The following is a 22750-nucleotide window of genomic DNA, read 5'->3' as shown; positions in this document are numbered from 1 at the left end:
ATATTTGCCCATTTTGAATTTGTTGGCAACAACAGGTTCCAAAAAACATTTGAAATTCTTCTTGGAAAACATGGACACTGTGTCCTCCTGCCTAAAGACCACTCAGATTGTTATCAGTGCACAGTTCCAAAGCCAGCATTCAAGACAGTACAGTGAGGCATTAGCACACATGGCATGAGTGACGTGCACACCTGTGAAGGCACCAGTGCTGAACAACATATACGTTTTGGCAACATGTGCTGCCATCTAGACGACGTCTTTTTCAAGGAAGACTCTGCTTATTTCAGCTGTATTACAACAGCCTGGCTCCATATTAAAAGAGTCTGGGTGCTAAACTGACCTGCCTGCAGTCCAGATCTGTCACCACTGGAAACATTTGGCACATTACAAAATGAAAAATACAACAAAGGAGACCCCAAACTGTCGAGCAGCTTTCAAAACTACCGCAGCGTCTCCTCAGTTCCCAAACGTTTACAGAGTGCTGTTAAAAGAGGAGGTGCTGAAACACAGCAGTAAACAGGCCCCTATCCCAACTTTTTTGGAATGTGTTGTTGGCATTCAATTCAAAATGGGCAAATATTTCTCAAAAAACAATAAAATTTGTTAGTTTCAACATTTGATATGTTGTCTTTGTAGTATTTTCCTTTAAAATATGGTTTACTAGCGTCCCAATATTTTTAGAAGTGGGATTGTACTACTGGATGAACGGATACAATTCAGTCTTATTTAAACTTCAACAACAATTCACTAAATGCAACATCTATTTAAGTGTACTTTTATAGAACATACACATAGACATAATATATTGTTAGAAAAAACAATTTACATATTCTTAGATTATATTTATGTTGAAATATTCTATGCCTACAAGTGCCTTTCTGTGTTAAACTGGAACAACTTATGTTACAACTAATATTAAATTACAAATCCTTCTGCACTTCAAACATATTTTAAATGTATAGTCTTGGCTGTATATCTACCCATATTTGATTGCTGGTTAGTTTGTATTATATTGTAACCAAAATACAACTAAAATGTACTAAAGCATTATTTAAAAGTCAGTGCTTTAAAATATACTTCTAAATAATACATTTAAGTTGATGATAAATATACTTTTAAATAAGTCTCTATCTCAAGAAATACCTTCATTTAAGTATTTCCATAAAATGTTAAATAAATAAATATACATTTAGAAATCTCTATATACTTCAAGTATAAGATACTCAAGTGTTCTTCGCTGTAGTAAAAAATCAGTGCTTAACAGTTTATAAAAGTGAGGCTGACTTACTAAGCAAATTTTACTTGTTAGTTTCAGTATCATCAGTGAGCTGTTTTAGCTTAAATCTGCTCCAGCCCTTCATGGATAAGGCCAAATAAATGTAATAGATGAAAATTAATAATTAGCAGGAGTGACTGGTCCCTCTTCATCACATGATGTACACAAGCTTAGGTAATTCATCCACATGACTCGTAATTTCATAAAATGCATGATTAAAGACTGTATATCAATTTAAGAGACTCTAAACACAAAATAATTTAGAAATATTTATTAAAAGCAGTCAAATACACACAAAATCAAGAGCCAATTCCACCTTAAAGTATTATACATAGAGCGACTGATGATAATAGAAATGTGTTTGTTAATAGAAGTTTGTCTCTTTGGTGCTGGTCTGTTAAGGAAAAGCTAAAAGTTTGAATAATTACAGAAGCAGATTTAAAGAGTTCTTCAGTTAGTCAAAGCCAGATTTGCTCACACATACCTAATAATAAAGTCTCCAGTAAAGATGGTCTATAAATGTTTTTACTAATCCTGTAATAGATCAATGTGAAAATCAGTTTTCATGTATTCACAGAAATTTGTGCAGTAAAGAATATTTCTAATAGTTCCTCTCATCATTAATAATACATAAAAAGGAACATGGAACATGGAACCAGTTTCATAGCTTTATAATTTGACATTGAGTCATTCTGATTCATAATTGACATTTATGTGTGTGAATATATATATATATATATATATATATATATATATATATATGTACACATTTTTCTGAAATCCCCTCAGATGATCTCATGCCAGATCTTTTTTCTGTGCAATTAGGCATTTAATAATAGAGGAACTCCAGTTTTAGAAGACATGTGGTGTAAAAAGCCACAGAAGTTGTTTTTCAGCTTTTTTGCCAGACTGTATTTCCAGTATGACTTAAACCTCCTCCTGAAATGATCAGATGGCAGTCAATCATAAAACACATCTTGACTACATTTCTACTTGACCTTTTCATGATTAGCTATTTTCTCAGTATGAAGTAAGAAGTATGAAGCAGCTCAGTGTAAATTGGCTATAAGGTCTGTACTAATGTGTGTTCATTCTCACCCCACTCAATGATGATGGGCTTCTTGGAGCTGGCGTGCTCCACCACACAGGAGATCTTCTCTCCAGATGTGGGCGTGTACTCCAGGTGGGAGTGGATCTGGTAGTACCAGTCTCCATCAGCCATCTCCTCAGTGGCGGTCACATCACTGGTCACCTTTTCCCCGTTTCTCAGCCAGTACACATCAATGACTCGGGGGTAGAAGTTGTACGCACTGCACATCAGCATGGCTGGATGACCACCACTGGCCTGCTGTTCTGCCACGAGTTTGATCCTCGGCTTCACTGTAAATGTAAAATTTACATGTAAAATGTATGTTTTGTAAATGTAAAATTAATGTTACTGGTACTAATTAATTATCTGTTACATGAAGTCATATTAGTGCATTCAGACAATATGGCATCTATTTTCAGCTTGATGTCTTTCCTACATACACAGAACACACTGAGGCACCTCTGGGGTGGCGCTAAAACAAACATCCACAACGCGTTTCCCTCAAATGGTCCACATTAAAGAACTTTCTCCAAAACAACACTCTGTTTGAATCTGGAACATTTGAAGGAATGCATTATGAATTTGGGTATGGCAATCAAAGCAAGGATGCTTCAGTGAGTTCAGTGAGTGGGAAAGATGTCTTCTACTGTCCTGCTGAAAACGGACAGCATAGTGAATATAGGTTGTGATTATAACAGAGTGCTGAGCCAGAAGTGAAAAGGGGGGAAGAAATTGGTCAATTGATTCATGCAACACCGAAAAACCTTGTTGGTATGTGACAGTGTTCAATCTCATTTGCAAAGGGCTGGAGTGGCTGTGGGGTTTACTTTCCAAGAAAGTTATTAAAAATGTGCAATCAGGTTTTGCTCTTGTTAGTTTGGAATGAACACCAGGCCACTTTCGGATAAGACTGTACGTGCCTCGTTTTGTTCCACAGTGTAACCCCTGTCATAAACCTCTCACAGCACACCAACACTAAGTCATGTAATCAAGCTCTTTAGGAACTCAGGGATTTGTAGCTGTGAAAATTCATTTAAAGGTTTTAAAAACCTTCATATAATGTTATCTATTCCTATTGCATACCTTTCACTATGTGGAGGTTCATTAAACTTTAAAAAGGTTCTTCCCTACATAAAGAATCATCCATTAAAAGAACTTTATCAGAGCAGTTACCAGAGGAGGATTCATGAATGTAGACTAAAAGACAGGTCTTTAACTCACCGAGGTGGCAAATTACTTGGAGGAATCCAACTATTCTTAAATTATGTGTTTGCTTGTATTCATATACAGTATTTTCTCTCTTTTGTGTATTACGTACTTGATGTATAATAAAAAAACATGGAAGACAAGGCCACACTCAAATGTAAACAGGCCACAACTTGACTAGATTTATTAGGGGAGTGCTTTCAACTGAATGTTGTGATAGACTCTGATCCTCAATAATCAACATAAAATCTGATGACGTTGGAACAGATCGCTGTCCCATTTTACCGTTAATTCTTTCCTACTGCTCCTGTCCTCCCCTCAACTCCTCTGTGGTCTTTCAGGACAGGAGACGATTTCTTTTAAGACTGCCCTTATTAAAGCACTTATATCAGAAAACAATGTTGGTGATGATTTTGACAGCCATTGATCCATAAAGTCTTGTTATCTCTTTTCCAGGATGGAGGATACTAGTTGTGTATTTTACACCAATTTATCACTTAATAACTAAGACAGTCACACTCTTTAAACCTTTTCTCGCTTAGATGGAGCTCGTGATCCAGTTGAACAGGGCTGTAGAGGATACCAGGCCACACTGAAAACTTTTATATACGCTATAGTCCAAAAGAAACACCAACATAATCACATTTCTGTTCTATTTCAGCCCCTAAAGAACATGAATGTAATTAAAGGCTACTAAGACACCAGTTACCTGAGATAAGTGTGTTAAGAGGTTGTAGAATTAATCTCCAATCTAGTCCATGTCTTTATGCAAAAAGAGGATTTTGTTAATCTATGGGAACACAGGGAATAGAAAATCCTGCAGACTCTGAAAAGAAGTAAAAATAACACTTCTTTCTCTCACTTCTGCTTTCATTTGGTTCCAAAAATTCACACCAGCTGACATACTGAAAGACACTATATGACCAAAAGTATGTGGATACACTTAATTATTGAGGTCAGGTGTTTCAGCCACACCCATTGCTTACAGGTGTAGAAAATCAAGCACATAGCCTTGCAGTCTTGACAGAGAAACACTGGCAATAGAATGGGTCATGCTGATGAGCCACTTTTGCCACAAGTCAGTTCATGAAATGTCTGTCCTACTAGATCTGCCCCTGTCAACTGTAAGTGCTATTTTTGTGACATAAAACAGTCTTGGAGCAACAACATTTCATGAAGCTGTAGACCAACCAAACCCACAGAGCAGGACTGCCATGTACTGAAGCATGTAGTGCATAACATTTAGTGCATGTATTGCATCTCATACTACAGAGTTCTACACTGCCTCTGGAAGCAACACCAGCACAAGAACTGCTGAAGTCAAAATGTGTTTCCATGGCTGAGCAGCTGCACACAAACCTACGATCACTATGCACAGTGCCAAGGGTCAGCATTCTGCCACTGGTCTCTGGAGCAGTGGAAACGTTCTCTGCAGTGACGAATCACTTCACTATCTGGCAGTCTGATGGATGAATCTGGGTTTAGTGGATGCCAGGAGAATTTTACCCATTCAGAATGCATAGTGAGAATAGTAAAGTTTGGTGGAGGAGGGATAATGGGCTGGGTATGTTTTTCAGGGTTTGGGCCCCTCAGCTCCAGTGAAGGGTGATGTTAATGCTGCAGCACAAATACATTTTAGACAATTTTAGGCTTCCAATGTTGTGCCAACAGTTTGGTAAAGATCCTTTCCTGTTCCAGCATTACTGAAACCCTGTAGACAAAATAAGCTCCATAAAGACATGGTCTGATGAGTTTGGATAAACTTTAATGGCCAAAGCAGTGTTCTGACCTCAACCTCACTGAACACCTTTGGGATGAACTGGAACATTATTTACTTGTTGTCCAGCATCAGAACCTTACTACACAAATGCTCTTTTGGTTGAATGGGAACAAATATCTAGTGGAAAGCCTTCCCAGAAGTGTGGAGACTACTCTGTATGAATGCCCATGGTTGTGAAACGGGATGTCCAATAAGCTCATATAGGTGTGATGGTTAGGTGTCTACATACATTTGGCCATTTAGTGTATGAGCTATGATTATTTTATCACAGGACAAAAGTAAATAAAATAAATTAAGCTCCATTTTTAATTTTACGTATAATAAATGTATTGGATATGTGTGCTAAATATCATGATTCAAATCAAGTTTGGAATTTGGATTTGGAGTTTGGAACCCCATTTCCAAAAGTTGGGGTGCTGTGAAAAATTTTAATAAAAACAAAATGCAATGATGTGCAAATCATGTAAACTATATATTTTATTGAAAATAGTACAAAGACAACATATCAAATGTTGAAACTGAGAAATGTTACTGTTTTTTGAAAAATATTTGCCCATTTTGAATTTGTTGGCAACAACAGGTTCCAAAAAACATTTGAAATTCTTCTTGGAAAACATGGACACTGTGTCCTCCGGGCTGAAGACCACTCAGATTGTTATCAGTGCACAGTTCCAAAGCCAGCATTCAAGACAGTACAGTGAGGCATTAGCGCACATGGCATGAGTGACGTGCACACCTGTGAAGGCACCAGTGCTGAACAACATATACGTTTTGGCAACATGTGCTGCCATCTAGACGACGTCTTTTTCAAGGAAGACTCTGCTTATTTCAGCTGTATTACAACAGCCTGGCTCCATATTAAAAGAGTCTGGGTGCTAAACTGACCTGCCTGCAGTCCAGATCTGTCACCACTGGAAACATTTGGCACATTACAAAATGAAAAATACAACAAAGGAGACCCCAAACTGTCGAGCAGCTTTCAAAACTACCGCAGCGTCTCCTCAGTTCCCAAACGTTTACAGAGTGCTGTTAAAAGAGGAGGTGCTGAAACACAGCAGTAAACAGGCCCCTATCCCAACTTTTTTGGAATGTGTTGCTGGCATTCAATTCAAAATGGGCAAATATTTCTCAAAAAACAATAAAATTTGTTAGTTTCAACATTTGATATGTTGTCTTTGTAGTATTTTCCTTTAAAATATGGTTTACTAGCGTATTTTTAGAAACGGGATTGTACTACTGGATGAACGGATACAATTCAGTCTTATTTAAACTTCAACAACAATTCACTAAATGCAACATCTATTTAAGTGTACTTAACTATTACTATTTAAGTAATATTGAAATATTCTATGCCTACAAGTGCCTTTCTGTTTTAAACTGGAACAACTTATGTTACAACTAATATTAAATTACAAATCCTTCTGCACTTCAAACATATTTTAAATGTATAGTCTTGGCTGTATATCTACCCATATTTGATTGCTGGTTAGTTTGTATTATATTGTAACCAAAATACAACTAAAATGTACTAAAGCATTATTTAAAAGTCAGTGCTTTAAAATATACTTCTAAATAATACATTTAAGTTGATGATAAATATACTTTTAAATAAGTCTCTATCTCAAGAAATACCTTCATTTAAGTAATTCCATAAAATGTTAAATAAATAAATATACATTTAGAAATCTCTATATACTTCAAGTATAAGATACTCAAGTGTTCTTCGCTGTAGTAAAAAATCACTGCTTAACAGTTTATAAAAGTGAGGCTGACTTACTAAGCAAATTTTACTTGTTAGTTTCAGTATCATCAGTGAGCTGTTTTAGCTTAAATCTGCACCAGCCCTTCATGGATAAGGCCAAATAAACGTAATAGATGAAAATTAATAATTAGCAGGAGTGACTGGTCCCTCTTCATCACATGATGTACACAAGCTTAGGTAATTCATCCACATGACTCGTAATTTCATAAAATGCATGCCTAAAGACTGTATATCAATTTAAGAGACTCTAAACACAAAATCATTTAGAAATATTTATTAAAAGCAGTCAAATACACACAAAATCAAGAGCCAATTCCACCTTAAAGTATTATACATAGAGCGACTGATGATAATAGAAATGTGTTTGTTAATAGAAGTTTGTCTCTTTGGTGCTGGTCTGTTAAGGAAAAGCTAAAAGTTTGAATAATTACAGAAGCAGATTTAAAGAGTTCTTCAGTTAGTCAAAGCCAGATTTGCTCACACATACCTAATAATAAAGTCTCCAGTAAAGATGGTCTATAAATGTTTTTACTAATCCTGTAATAGATCAATGTGAAAATCAGTTTTCATGTATTCACAGAAATTTGTGCAGTAAAGAATATTTCTAATAGTTCCTCTCATCATTAATAAAACAGAAAAACTCATAAGAAGAAAACAATCAAGCTTGTGCTTTTAGTGAAGATTCTTAGAAATAAAAGAGCTGTTTAAATGTTTTCTATAAAGAATGCAGACGACAAAATCTGTTGTAGTTTCTGCTGCTTCACCACCTGAGAGTAAAGGCGAGTCCTCAACACCACAAAGACCTGCAGGAATCCAGATAAACATGTAAGAGCTGAACAACTGAATTTAATACATAATCTATGTCTGAGTATGATAAAACCAGTTCATAGATTTCAAACAAAAGGAGAAAAAGAAATGAAGTTTACCAGAGCTTAACTGGGCACCAGGATCCGGCCTGTGAAACACAGTAATAAATGTCATGGTAAATCAGATTAATGCACCAGTACTCCAGATGGATCAGGACTAGTTACTTTCTCTAGTCTCTAGTCTCGTTTCTCCACTGACCTGAGGACTTCTTCTTGTAGTAGAGGAATCCAGCAGCTGTCAGGATGATCCCCAACACCAGCCCTGAAGCTCCGATAGCCATCTTGTTCCTCTCAGACTCAGGAAGAGAGCCATCTGTGTGAACATTAATATTTAATATTACTTTAATTGTTAGTAAGCTTTGAGTAAATTAAGACATTTTACTGTCGCCAGGAACATGGAACCAGTTTCATAGCTTTATAATTTGACATTGAGTCATCCTGATTCATAATTGACATTTATGTGTGTGAATATATATATATATATATATATATATATATATACACATTTTTCTGAAATCCCCTCAGATGATCTCATGCCAGATCTTTTTTCTGTGCAATTAGGCATTTAATAATAGAGGAACTCCAGTTTTAGAAGACTTGTGGTGTAAAAAGCCACAGAAGTTGTTTTTCAGCTTTTTTGCCAGACTGTATTTCCAGTATGACTTAAACCATTGCCTGAAATGATCAGATGGCAGTCAATCATAAAAATCATCTTTACCATATTTCTACTTGACCTTTTCATGATTAGCTATTTTCTCAGTATGAAGTAAGAAGTATGAAGCAGCTCAGTGTAAATTGGCTATAAAGTCTGTACTAATGTGTGTTCATTCTCACCCCACTCAATGATGATGGGCTTCTTGGAGCTGGCGTGCTCCACCACACAGGAGATCTTCTCTCCAGATGTGGGCGTGTACTCCAGGTGGGAGTGGATCTGGTAGTACCAGTCTCCATCAGCCATCTCCTCAGTGGCGGTCACATCACTGGTCACCTTTTCCCCGTTTCTCAGCCAGTACACATCAATGACTCGGGGGTAGAAGTTGTACGCACTGCACATCAGCATGGCTGGATGACCACCACTGGCCTGCTGTTCTGCCACGAGTTTGATCCTCGGCTTCACTGTAAATGTAAAATTTACATGTAAAATGTATGTTTTGTAAATGTAAAATTAATGTTACTGGTACTAATTAATTATCTGTTACATGAAGTCATATTAGTGCATTCAGACAATATGGCATCTATTTTCAGCTTGATGTCTTTCCTACATACACAGAACACACTGAGGCGCCTCTGGGGTGGCGCTAAAACAAACATCCACAACGCGTTTTCCTCAAATGGTCCACATTAAAGAACTTTCTCCAAAACAACACTCTGTTTGAATGTGGAACATTTGAAGGAATGCATTATGAATTTGGGTATGGCAATCAAAGCAAGGATGCTTCAGTGAGTTCAGTGAGTGGGAAAGATGTCTTCTACTGTCCTGCTGAAAACGGACAGCATAGTGAATATAGGTTGTGATTATAACAGAGTGCTGAGCCAGAAGTGAAAAGGGGGGAAGAAATTGGTCAATTGATTCATGCAACACCGAAAAACCTTGTTGGTATGTGACAGTGTTCAATCTCATTTGCAAAGGGCTGGAGTGGCTGTGGGGTTTACTTTCCAAGAAAGTTATTAAAAATGTGCAATCAGGTTTTGCTCTTGTTAGTTTGGAATGAACACCAGGCCCCTTTCGGATAAGACTGTACGTGCCTCGTTTTGTTCCACAGTGTAACCCCTGTCATAAACCTCTCACAGCACACCAACACTAAGTCATGTAATCAAGCTCTTTAGGAACTCAGGGATTTGTAGCTGTGAAAATTCATTTAAAGGTTTTAAAAACCTTCATATAATGTTATCTATTCCTATTGCATACCTTTCACTATGTGGAGGTTCATTAAACTTTAAAAAGGTTCTTCCCTACATAAAGAATCATCCATTAAAAGAACTTTATCAGAGCAGTTACCAGAGGAAGATTCATGAATGTAGACTAAAAGACAGGTCTTTAACTCACCGAGGTGGCAAATTACTTGGAGGAATCCAACTATTCTTAAATTATGTGTTTGCTTGTATTCATATACAGTATTTTCTCTCTTTTGTGTATTACGTACTTGATGTATAATAAAAAAACATGGAAGACAAGGCCACACTCAAATGTAAACAGGCCACAACTTGACTAGATTTATTAGGGGAGTGCTTTCAACTGAATGTTGTGATAGACTCTGATCCTCAATAATCAACATAAAATCTGATGACGTTGGAACAGATCGCTGTCCCATTTTACCGTTAATTCTTTCCTACTGCTCCTGTCCTCCCCTCAACTCCTCTGTGGTCTTTCAGGACAGGAGACGAGCAATAGAAAGTGAGGAGGAGGAGGAGTTGTAGCAAAAGTTTCTGGATGCAGCCACTATAGAACAGAGGCATGATGGGGTGGAAAGAGGAATCAGAACCAGGACAGAGAGCGTCTGATGCTGAATACTTGGAGGCCTCATCCACAAGTGTGGACGTTTTGACCTTCCATCCATGTGAACATGTAAAAGGTATCACTTTGAGAACATTGACATCTCTGTGAAGTTGTGCACGGTCATTGTCATTCTGCATGTGTTGCGTGTGCAAATCTGACAAGGCTGACGTTTCTGGAAGGTCAGTAACATCAGAGCTACCGACCTCTGACGTCACGCCCATATTAGGAAATCCAGGGCTAAGCCATTATTTTATTTTTTTGTGTGCGTGAAAAATATTCCAACCCACCCAGCAAAAACTTGTTGAAAAGACAAACACAGATGTGTCAACAACATTGAGATTTGGTTTAAAGTGAAAGGTGAAAGTCGTCTTTTTCAGGACGTTGAAAAGAAAGACATATTTTAATCATATTTATATTTATGTTGTAGGGGCTTCTGCACACATATAGGCATAATTTACACACCAAGACAGACAGTCACATGGGGTAATTATTCAGAAGTGGTCAAGGTCTATCTTTGGACTAAATAAAGGCCATGACGGGAGACCAGATTTGAACCCCATATATAAATAATATCCATATGACATCTGGTGCTTCGTGGGAAACACATTTGCTCTGAGCTGCAACTTTTGGAGGTTCGGTTTAACACCCGCTTACCTCATGAGCACCGTCCCATTTCAAAAGAAGGATGAGGATTCTTAAAAAAGCGGCCTTCTCAATCCTGAGTTCCCGTGAGCCTCTGAGTCACAAACTACTACGATAAAGGATCAGGGCAAGTTTGACAGCAGGAGATTTTTTAAAAGTTTGTTGCTGTCATCTGTTCATGTAAATTAGTACCAATTTACCATGTAAATGGCTGTAAAGGATGTTATGAACGAGCATCCTGATGTTATATAGACGACCAACTGGTTTAGTATTGATTAAGTTGTCAGTATACAGTTTCACTCACATTAAGTATGTAAGGTAAAGTGTTAAAACTGTAGCTTAGATGAAGAACAGCGAGGGAGATTGGAGCTTTTAATTCAAATACCACAGGCAAAAGCAGCTAACACTACTATCCAAAGCTAAATGCAAAGATCTCTCCCTCTCCCTCCCTCTGTCTCTCTCTCTCTCTCCCTCCCTCTGTCTCTCTCTCCCTCTCTCTCCCCCCATATTTTTAAAGATATTTGTGCTGGTGATTTGCAGTGACTGAAAGCCAAGACAAAGCACAAACTGCTTGAGGGAGGTTAGCAGTATTACTGGCTAATCTAGAGACACAGGGATGAGCTTCCCTCGAATGGGTTGCAGGTACAAGCAGAGCTGGTTTATGAGGAGCCTGGCCGCTTCCTATTTCCCCCGTTATATCAAAACAGGACTGCTGAACAGCAGAGGGCGCCCGTGAGTCAGTCCTCAATGAATGGGAGTGAATGGAGCTCAACAGCTAAAAATGATAAGTTAAAGTAGTTTCTTATCACTGAACCAGAACTTTCCTTTAGTTTTAGAAAGTAGGAGGATGGACTTCACGCTTTGTCGAAATGGTTATAATGGATAATAATAATTATTACTATTTTGTTATTATAAGATAAGATAAGATAAGAAAATCCTTTATTAGTCCCACAGCGGGGAAATTCACAGTATTGCAGCAGCAGCAGAGTAACAGGAGTAAGTCACTCAGTAATAGAAACGGGAAACAGTATAAACCTTATCAACATTATAAATAATAAAAATTAAAGCTAAATCTCTAGACTATTTACAGGAAAATAAGGAAAATAATAAAATAAAATAAAATAAAATAAGAGTTGCATATAAATCTGTATTGCACTTAGCCTATTGCACAATGAAAAATGTTCGCATTCTGAATGTAAGTGTATACTGTATTGTGTGTGTGTGGTCTACTGGGAGCAGTGCTGGTTGTAGTCTCACAGCAGCAGGAAGGAAGGACCTGCGATAGCGCTCCTTCACACACTTGGGGTGAAGGAGCCGGTCACTAAAGGAAGTGCCCAGTGCTGCCAGAGTCTCACGCATGGGGTGGGAGTCGTTCTCCAGCATGGATGCTAGCTTGTTCAGCATCCTCCTTTCTCCCACCACCTGCACTGGGTCTAAAGGAGTTCCCAGGACCGAGCCGGCCCTCCGGATCAGTTTGTCCAGTTTCTTCCTGTCTGCAGTGGAGATGCTGCCGCCCCAGCAGACCACTCCATAGAGGGTGGCTGATGCCACGACTGCGTCAAAAAAGGTCCTCAGGAGTGGCCCCTGCACTCCAAATGGCCTCAGTCTCCTGAGCAGGTAGAGTCTGCTCTGTCCTTTCCTGTAAAGTGCAGCTGTGTTGTCTGACCAGTCCAGTTTATAGTTAAGATGCACACCCAGGTACTTATAAGAGTCCACTCTTTCAATGTCCGTTCCCTGGATGTTCACTGCTGGGCGGGGGGTGGGGGGTGCCTGCGGAAATCCACCACCAGTTCTTTGGTCTTCCCTGCATTGATCTGTAGGTGATTCCGCAGACACCAGTCCACAAAGTCCTGAATCAGTTCTCTGTTCTCTCCGTCGTCCTCATTTGTGATGCGGCCGACGATCGCTGAGTCATCAGAGAACTTCTGTAGGTGGCAGTTTGTTGAGTTGTACATGAAGTCTGCAGTGTACAGGGTGAAGAGGAACGGTGCTAACACCGTTCCCTGTGGGACCCCTGTGTTACAGACCACCATGTCGGACACACAGTCCCTTGTCCTCACATACTGTGGATGGTTGGTGAGGTAGTCCAGGATCCAGTGTGTTAGGTGATGGCACACCCCTGCCTGTTCCAGCTTGTCCTTCAGGAGCCCAGGCTGTATGGTGTTGAAAGCACTGGAGAAATCAAAGAACATGATTCTCACAGTGCACCCAGGCTTCTCCAGGTGAGAAAGAGCTCCATGCAGTAGGTAGATGATGGCGTCATCCACCCCGATGCCAGGTTGGTAGGCAAACTGAAGTGGGTCCATAGATGAGCTCACCATAGGGCGGAGTTGTCTAAGGACCAGCCTCTCCAGTGTCTTCATCAGGTGTGACGTCAGTGCCACCAGCCTGTAGCTGCTGAGGTCCTTTGGGTGCTGTGTTTTTGGCAATGGCACCACACAAGATGCCTTCCACAGTTGTGGTACTCTCCCCAGCTTCAGGCTTGTGTTGAAAATGTGCTCCACTATCCCGCACAGCTGATCTGCGCAGGACTTGAGGAGCCTGGCACTGATGCCACCCGGCCCTGTAGCCTTCCTCGCCTTGATCTTCCTTGATCATTTCTCACCTGGGCCATTGTGAAGGTCAGACTGGAGCAGGGGGTTTGCTGAGTGTTGAAATGTGTGAACGGGGTGTTACGACAACCAGCAGAAGAACCGGTGGGGGGTGGGTTTGAGCTGAAAGTTGTTGTGCTGGGAGTGGTTGTGAGAGACGGGGTAGAGCAGCATGCTGGAAGTGCCAGACAGGAGTGTTTCAGCAGAGATGTCTGTGTAGTGGGAGGGGTGGGTGAGTGATCAAACCTGTTGAAAAACAGATTGAGATCGTTCACCCACTTTTGGTCCCCTACTGCTTGAGAGTTGGACTTCTTGTGGCCAGAGATTGCTTTAAGGCCTTTCCAGACTCCGCTGACATTATTCTGCTGTAGCTGTTCCTCCATCTTCCTCCTGTAGCTTTCCCCTCACGGATCTTCCTCCTCAGCTCCTTCTGCACTGCTTTCAGCTCCTCCTTATCCCTTAATCTAAAGGCCCTCTTTTTCTCCTCCAGAAGAGCCTTTATGTCAGGGTTAATCCACGGCTTGCTGTTAGAGAAACACCGTACAGTCTTGGTGGGTACAGTGGCATACGTAGTTACCGCGATTACATGCGAATATTCCCTGGGCGTGTCAGCGCCACCAGCTCGTCCATCTTGTTGGGGAGAGATCTCACATTCCCCATGATGACGGAGGGGAGAACAGGTCTGTAGCGTCTCCTCTTAGTCCGACGTAGAACTCCGGCACGACACCCGCGTCTCTTCTTCCTCAGCTCGAGGGGGATGTCGGGTCTCTCGTCCGGCAGCACCGCCGTGTGGCGCAGCGCCAACAGCTGACCCCGGTTGTAAACAATGGAGCCATGGCTCCGCACGCGGTCGTAAACAAAGAAAAAAGCAGAGCGAGGACCAGAGCAAACTCTAGTAGTTTGGTGTCCATAGTGCAGATAAGACAAAAACAACTCACAGTGAACTTGCGGACTAACAGAGAGAGAAAAAGTAGGAAAACACGAAAGTAAGCAGGAGCTGCTGTAACAAGCTGCCGCTCTCGCCGTGCCGGAAGTAGACGCCTTCACAAAACTTTTTTTAAAAACTTTTTTAAAAAGTCAGTGCCACCATAAAACCTGAGATAAAAGTGAAATAAACGATATTATTATCTGAAGCTCAAATAACTCAAACTCTTAACACAGCCTGGACACTAACTTTAAATTAAAAGCCCAGGTATTTTACAGTGTGTACATCATGCAGCCAAATGGCATGATAAAAATCTCACAATCGCGATTAGTGTGGACAATTTTTTTTGTTGTTTTAATAAGCAATGTTAGTATTTTAATAGTGTTTCAAATCTAATCAAATCATATTTATTTGATGTTAGTATTTTATTATTACATCTAATAAATCCACTTTTCTCAAAAACATTCAAATGACGCACTGTAAAAATATTTATAAATATATAAACTTGTTGCAGTAAAATTTCACATCATTGGACTTCCTATAATTACACAACATAGTAATCATTCAAGGCCAAGAGAAATAAAATGCGAGAGCGTCAAAACAATGAAATTAACTTTAAACTTATCAACATAAAAATACAATTAACGCCACAGCGTCGTGAATGCGTTTGCTTTACGATTTTTCCTGTAAATAAGTAAAGTAAGTGGACTGGACTGTGACTCTGATCTCCATCTCTACTTCATGCTTACCAGCCTGTTTTTAAAAACGCAGGAGGAATCAGCTTCTCTCCAGCTCGCCTCTCTAAAGCTGCTACAGCGGTGGGCTTTTCTTTATCAGCGCGGTGTCTGTCAGTCTCTCACCTGTTTTCTCCAGAACAACCGAGAAATCAATTCTCATGTTGGGTTTGCAGTAGCTCTCCAGCTCGCCTCTCATCTGCTGTACTTCAGGTCCTTTATTAAAGCGCTCTGCGTTCTTCACTCCGAGCTCAGTGTATCCAACAAACTCCCCCACCGTGCTGTTAAACCGCCACACTGGATCCTTATTGAAATAATCAGTATAAATGAATTCCACATCTGTCAGATCTGATGAACTGGCGATACATTCATTTGTCACGAACCAATTATATCCATCTGCCAATGAAACAGAGAAGAAGAAGATTAACAGCCACAGTAATAAACACGTCTGTGTAACACATTAAAATAACGATTTTATTAAATTAAGAAGTCACAATGTTTTGTTAAACTTGATCACACCATAAGGCAGAAAACTGTAACGTCTATTTTGTAACATTTCTACATTTTTAAAACCATATCCATATCAATATCCAAAAGAACATTTAAAAATGTGTTTAAACATGAATGCAATAAAAAAACTTTCTTATTTAAAGAAACGTGATGAGTTGGCCATGACTGTAATATTTTCTTTCTTGATATTTGTGCTGCTTTTTTCCTCATTTTGCATGTTACAGATCTGAAATTGGGACGGGGGTCCTCTCTGTGTGGAGTTTGCATGTTCTCCCCGTGTCTGCGTGGGTTTCCTCCAGGTTCTCCGGTTTCCTCCCACAGTCCAAAGACATGCAGTCAGGCCAATTGGACGTGCTACATTGCCCCTAGGTGTGAGTGACCGTCTGTGTCTGTCCGACTCTGGAGAGAGACAGGCCGGTCTGCTCTTGACAGTATAAACTTCCGTCCCGCTGTTTTCAGTCTACATTCGTTTCTGTGATTTAGTCTCTAGTCTTAAAATCGTTAGTGTTATTGTTTGACCAGTGCCTGTCGCTGAGGTCATTCGTTTCTCTGATTTAGTCTCTAGTCTTAAAATCGTTAGTTTTATTGTTTGACCAGTGCCTGTCGCTGAGGTCATTCGTTTCTCTGATTTAGTCTCTAGTCTTAAAATCATTAGTGTTATTGTTTGACCAGTGCCTGTCGCTGAGGTCATTCGTTTCTCTGATTTAGTCTCTAGTCTTAAAATCGTTAGTGTTATTGTTTGACCAGTGCCTGTCGCTGAGGTCATTCGTTTCTCTGATTTAGTCTCTAGTCTTAAAATCGTTAGTTTTAATGTTTGACCAGTGCCTGTCGCTGAGGTCATTAGTTTCTCTGATTTAGTCTCTAGTCTTAAAATCGTTAGTGTTATTGTTTGACCAGTGCCTGTCGCTGAGGTCATTAGTTTCTCTGATTTAGTCTCTAGTCTTAAAATCGTTAGTGTTATTGTTTGACCAGTGCCTGTCGCTGAGGTCATTCGTTTCTCTGATTTAGTCTCTAGTCTTAAAATCGTTAGTGTTATTGTTTGACCAGTGCCTGTCGCTGAGGTCATTCGTTTCTCTGATTTAGTCTCTAGTCTTAAAATCGTTAGTGTTATTGTTTGACCAGTGCCTGTCGCTGAGGTCATTCGTTTCTCTGATTTAGTCTCTAGTCTTAAAATCGTTAGTGTTATTGTTTGACCAGTGCCTGTCGCTGAGGTCATTCGTTTCTCTGATTTAGTCTCTAGTCTTAAAATCGTTAGTGTTATTGTTTGACCAGTGCCTGTCGCTGAGGTCATTCGTTTCTCTGATTTAGTCTCTAGTCTTAAAATCGTTAGTGTTATTGTTTGACCAGTGCCTGTCGCTGAGGTCATTCGTTTCTCTGATTTAGTCTCTAGTCTTAAAATCGTTAGTGTTATTGTTTGACCAGTGCCTGTCGCTGAGGTCATTCGTTTCTCTGATTTAGTCTCTAGTCTTAAAATCGTTAGTGTTATTGTTTGACCAGTGCCTGTCGCTGAGGTCATTCGTTTCTCTGATTTAGTCTCTAGTCTTAAAACCGTTAGTGTTATTGTTTGACCAGTGCCTGTCGCTGAGGTCATTCGTTTCTCTGATTTAGTCTCTAGTCTTAAAATCGTTAGTGTTATTGTTTGACCAGTGCCTGTCGCTGAGGTCATTCGTTTCTCTGATTTAGTCTCTAGTCTTAAAATCGTTAGTTTTATTGTTTGACCAGTGCCTGTCGCTGAGGTCATTCGTTTCTCTGATTTAGTCTCTAGTCTTAAAATCGTTAGTGTTATTGTTTGACCAGTGCCTGTCGCTGAGGTCATTCGTTTCTCTGATTTAGTCTCTAGTCTTAAAATCGTTAGTGTTATTGTTTGACCAGTGCTGGTCGCTGAGGTCATTCGTTTCTCTGATTTAGTCTCTAGTCTTAAAATCGTTAGTGTTATTGTTTGACCAGTGCCTGTCGCTGAGGTCATTCGTTTCTCTGATTTAGTCTCTAGTCTTAAAATCGTTAGTGTTATTGTTTGACCAGTGCCTGTCGCTGAGGTCATTCGTTTCTCTGATTTAGTCTCTCGTCTTAAAATCGTTAGTGTTATTGTTTGACCAGTGCCTGTCGCTGAGGTCATTCGTTTCTCTGATTTAGTCTCTAGTCTTAAAATCGTTAGTGTTATTGTTTGACCAGTGCCTGTCGCTGAGGTCATTCGTTTCTCTGATTTAGTCTCTAGTCTTAAAATCGTTAGATTTATTGTTTGACCAGTGCCTGTCGCTGAGGTCATTCATTTCTCTGATTTAGTCTCTAGTTTTAAAATCGTTAGTGTTATTGTTTGACCAGTGCCTGTCGCTGAGGTCATTCGTTTCTCTGATTTAGTCTCTAGTTTTAAAATCGTTAGTTTTAATGTTTGACCAGTGCCGGTCGCTGAGGTCATTCGTTTCTCTGATTTAGTCTCTAGTCTTAAAATTGTTAGTGTTATTGTTTGACCAGTGCCTGTCGCTGAGGTCATTCGTTTCTCTGATTTAGTCTCTAGTCTTAAAATCGTTAGTGTTATTGTTTGACCAGTGCCGGTCGCTGAGGTCATTCATTTCTCTGATTTAGTCTCTAGTCTTAAAATCGTTAGTGTTATTGTTTGACCAGTGCCTGTCGCTGAGGTCATTGCACCCAGAGCAGCTCCTGTTTTTATTCTTGTGACTAACAACCTATAAAATTAATCCTGGCTCATTTCTTATGTAGTGTATTGAGTTTTGGTCTGAAGGGTCTTGGTGACAGAATCTGCTGTCATCCATGTTACGACCTGTCCTAGATGGGTCATAACACTGTGGGTGAGTGAGCTGGTCAGCGGAACAGAAAATAAAAATGCTGAGAAAATACAGCCCCATTTCACAAAAGTTGGAACGCTGTGTAAAATGTAAATAAAACTGAATGATGTTCAAATCATTTAAACCCTATATTTAATTGGAAATGCTTAAAAGAAAACATTAAATATTGGAATTGAGAAACTTTATTGTTTTTTGAAAAATATTTGCTCATTTTGAATATGATGCCTACAAAGCACATATCTTTTTTTTTTCCAAAAAAGTTGGGATGGTGGCAACAAAAGCCATCTCAGAGATTCTGAGTCTTTCAGAAGTAAGGATGAGGACGGGTTGACTGCTCTGTGAAAGACTGCACTGTCAAATCGTGCAACAATTTAAGAAGAACATTTCTCAACATAAAACAGCAAAGAGCTTCTGCTTTTCATCGTCTACGGTACAGAATATCATTAAAAGACTCAGAGAATCTGGAGAAATCTCTGTTGCCACCTTCTCTGGGCCTGAGTTCATTTAAAATCACTGTTTGGAAGTCATGGACACTGTGTCCACTGAGCTAAAGACCATTCAGCAGTGCACAGTTCAAAAGCTAATATTCATGATGGTATAGAGGGGCATTAGTGCACCATTACTGCCGAATGTTATAAACATGCTTTGGCAACATCTGCTGCCATCCAGACGACGTCTTTTTTCGAGAAGGCCTTGATTATTTCAGCAAGATGATACCAAACCACATTCTGTATGTGTTGCAGCAGCACTGCTCCGTATTAAAAGAGTCTGGGTGCTAAACTGACCTGCCTACAGTCCAGACCGGTCAGCACTTATAACATTTGGCACATTATGAAAGGGAAAGTATGACAAAGGAGACCCTGAACTGATGAGCAGCTGAAATCCTGAATCAAACAAGAACAGAAAACATTTCATTGTCAGAACTACAGCAGCGTCTCCTCAGTTCCCAAACACTTACAGAGTGCTGTTAAAGAAGAGGTGATGAAACATGGCGGTAAACAGGCCCCTGTCCTTTTTTGGAGCATGTTGTTGGCATCAAATTCAAAATGGGCAATTATTTTTCAAAACCAATAAATTCTCTGTTTCAACATTTGATATTTTGTAGTATTTTCCATAGATTTGCACACCATGGCATCTTATTTGTATTTACATTTTTTGGAAATGGGATTATACTACAATAAATAAGTCTATTTAGTTTATTGTAATTTAATGTGTGTTAGCTTAACCATGTACAGTTTCCATGTGATGCCTAGTTTATCTAATCAGTCCTGCATTAATTTACATTTGTTTAATCAGCTTTTCATTAAATCAAATCAGTTTATTCAGCCTTTTATCAGTTCAATCAGACTGTCATTAAGGCTAATCTGTCTAATTGAGCCTTAATTAAATTACATCAGTCTAATCAATCTTTCATTAAGTTAAATCACATTAAAAATCCTGCATTAAATGAAATTTTGTGTGTTGCTGGTGGAAACTCAGTGTCTGGAGCTGCATCACCAAGAAGAGGAACCAAACCTGCAGTGACTTATTTAAATTAGTGCATAATTTTCATGTTATTTAAATATATTAAATCAACACAGTTTGTCTTACATTTATTTGTGTAATTATTGTTATTAATAATTATGTGCTCAGTTGTCATGTTTTCACCTCTTTTTCACATTCTTTCACAGTTTTTCACATTTCAGTGTGCTTTTCTAATCAGCTCCCAACATAGTAATAACTTTACTGAAAACTGCAACATCTATAATTTTTTACTGTATTCTTTTTAGTTAATATTTATATTGAACACATTAAGCCAGATGGACAATTAGATGTACCTTTTGAAATTGCTGTATATGAATAATCAATGTCTGATATGTTTATTTCATTAAAATAGGATTTATAAAATAATAATAAATATTAACATACCTGTTCTTATAGTCAGAGTCAGTAGGAGCAGCAGCTGCAGACCCAGCAACATTTTGTCTCTACACCCAACAGAAACTGAGAGAGTTTGAGAGACTGAGCTCCAGTTCATACAGACGCTTCAGTTCACTGACCAATCAGAATCAGCTACACCACTGCATCACAGGTTACTGAGCAGCAGCCTCACTGAATTTCAGAGTGGATGAATAAGGAATAATAAGATGATGCAGTTGCCAAACAAAATGCCAGAAAAAACATTTTCTACAAACACTTTTGCAATATGTCTAATAAATATAACGTGTCAGCTTTTAGATTAGCTTTTATTTCACATGTAGCTCATAATGTGCATCTTCATGATGTTCATCAGTGCAGACAGTCTTTAAAGTGTGTATGTAGCAGGGCTGGTAGTTATGAAGTGCTGTTGAAGGTCTGATTTGGTTGAATATTGGTTCTGTGGAAGAAACTGGAGAAGAACTGAAGAAGTGCAGTGCCTGGACAGCCTGGGATGGCACATCACAAAGACACAAATGGGTGAGCGAGAAATCTGACCGGCACCCTCTGCATTTAAAGACAGAGCAGGGTCAGAAACCCAAATGTTAAGAATGGCCATTTTGTCCTTTCAACAAAAATTAAAACACCTTGGGAGCCACAAGATTTTATGCCCTTTTTGCCATTGTGACTGTAAATATGCCTCAGTATGTGCTGGTATATTAGTATAGGTTAAAGAAATCCAAACAAAAAAACAGACTTACAGACTTTTCTCGTATCTCCAGTAGAAGAGTTTCTTGTAAAATGTTTCTCAATGTTTTTTTTTTTTTTTTATGAGGCTGAAGTCAGTTTCTCCTTCACCAGCTTCTAGTTCAGATTTTCCTGTTCCACCTTAAATGCTTGCCCACTTCAGCTTTGACTACCTGCAGTTAGATATGATCATTCAGCTATAGTCATTAGCACTTGGCCTTGGATTAGACATTCAGACAAGGGAATAAAGCGGAAAAGAAAGGACTTTATTAATCCAGCTAATCTTATCAGCATTAAGCCATACCTGTCACCCTTCCATCCCCGAACCACCTCACAGATCCAAAACCAATGCTTGCAACAAAATTACGAACAGATCCTGTTAGTTTAAAACACAGAAAAGGCATGGGCATAATGCATTTAACCATTAGGAGCCTTCATCAGCACAGTAAGTTGGGTAATCTGAAAATGTTGATTTCAGAAGCCAATCCTGATATTGTAGTTTTGACAGAATCCTGGCTAAAACAATCTGAATCTAATTCAGAACTTAGCCTTAAGTGTGCACAGGACACAATAACAGTTTCGTGGTAACTGGGATCTATAGACCCTCTGGCATGGTTGATTACTTAGCTGAGCTTTTAAATCTGAACATCAACTCAGGTAAAATAATCCCAGGTGATTTTAATTTAAATTGGTTAACTAATGCATCCGATCACCTGAAGGAGGGTGTGGAAATCTGTGTCTAACACAACTAATTACAGAGCCAACACAACCTAACTTCCACGATCCCAGCAAGTCAACAGTAAAAGACTTAATTTTATCCAAAAGACCTGATAAAATTACTTCTATGTGTGTCTTTGACTCAGTTTTAGTGACCACTGCCCTGTCGGATGCACTAGAAGCACCAGTTTAATAAAGTCAGGCTCTCAGATGGTGGTTAGAAGAAATTTTAAACATTGTAATGATCAAGTCTTTTAAATAATCTGGCAGTCAGCGACATTCACTACACTTCTGAAATCCCGGATATCGATGTAGCGCTAGACCACTTTTGTTAAACTTTCCAGTGAGTGGTAAATAAGCCTGCTCCCTATAAAAACATGAGAGGACCAGATCAGAGACAGACCAAACCCCTGGTTCAAGAAATATCCTCCTTGCTCAATGTAAGAAATAAAGCATGGACCCTCGCTAGAAGAAATGTTGACAGAAACCACTGGCTTGCCTTCAGGCAGCTGAGGAATAAACGTCCTTCTTAAATCAGAAAGGCTAAAGCAGAATTCCGCCTCCAGATATTCACAAATTCCTCTAAATTCTGGAAGAAAGTTAATTTGCTCAATAACAAATCAATGCCCATTACAAATGATGCTGTAATTAACGACCAACTGTTTACTGATCAGAGAGATTTGCCAAGTATTTAATACTCACTTTGC

At 39.2% G+C, this 22750-nt stretch overlaps 2 protein-coding genes across 2 annotated transcripts; both read right to left on the bottom strand.

The window, feature by feature from the left end:
• Positions 1–2160: 2160 nt before the first annotated feature.
• Positions 2161–2679, bottom strand: LOC119262847 (H-2 class II histocompatibility antigen, A-S beta chain-like). The gene is made up of 2 exons (XM_037536281.1): positions 2375–2679; positions 2161–2215 (listed from the first exon to the last, which is right to left on the bottom strand). The coding sequence occupies exons 1-2, from the start codon at positions 2598–2600 to the stop codon at positions 2169–2171; spliced, it is 273 nt and encodes a 90-aa protein (XP_037392178.1). The 5' UTR covers positions 2601–2679; the 3' UTR covers positions 2161–2168.
• A 4694-nt stretch (positions 2680–7373) lies between these two features.
• On the bottom strand, positions 7374–20736 carry LOC108415157 (H-2 class II histocompatibility antigen, E-S beta chain-like). Its single transcript, XM_037536272.1, has 6 exons — positions 20592–20736; positions 15496–15765; positions 8815–9096; positions 8180–8293; positions 8041–8069; positions 7374–7917 (listed from the first exon to the last, which is right to left on the bottom strand). Exons 1-5 carry the CDS (start codon positions 20698–20700, stop codon positions 8047–8049), a joined length of 798 nt encoding a protein of 265 aa, XP_037392169.1. The 5' UTR covers positions 20701–20736; the 3' UTR covers positions 7374–7917; positions 8041–8046.
• Between the last annotated feature and the right edge of the window lie 2014 nt (positions 20737–22750).

The sequence above is a fragment of the Pygocentrus nattereri genome, chromosome 29 (assembly GCF_015220715.1).
Source record: "Pygocentrus nattereri isolate fPygNat1 chromosome 29, fPygNat1.pri, whole genome shotgun sequence".
Lineage (NCBI taxonomy): Eukaryota > Metazoa > Chordata > Actinopteri > Characiformes > Serrasalmidae > Pygocentrus > Pygocentrus nattereri.
Note: the sequence above shows the minus strand (reverse complement) of the source record. Positions and strands in the feature narration are given on the sequence as shown.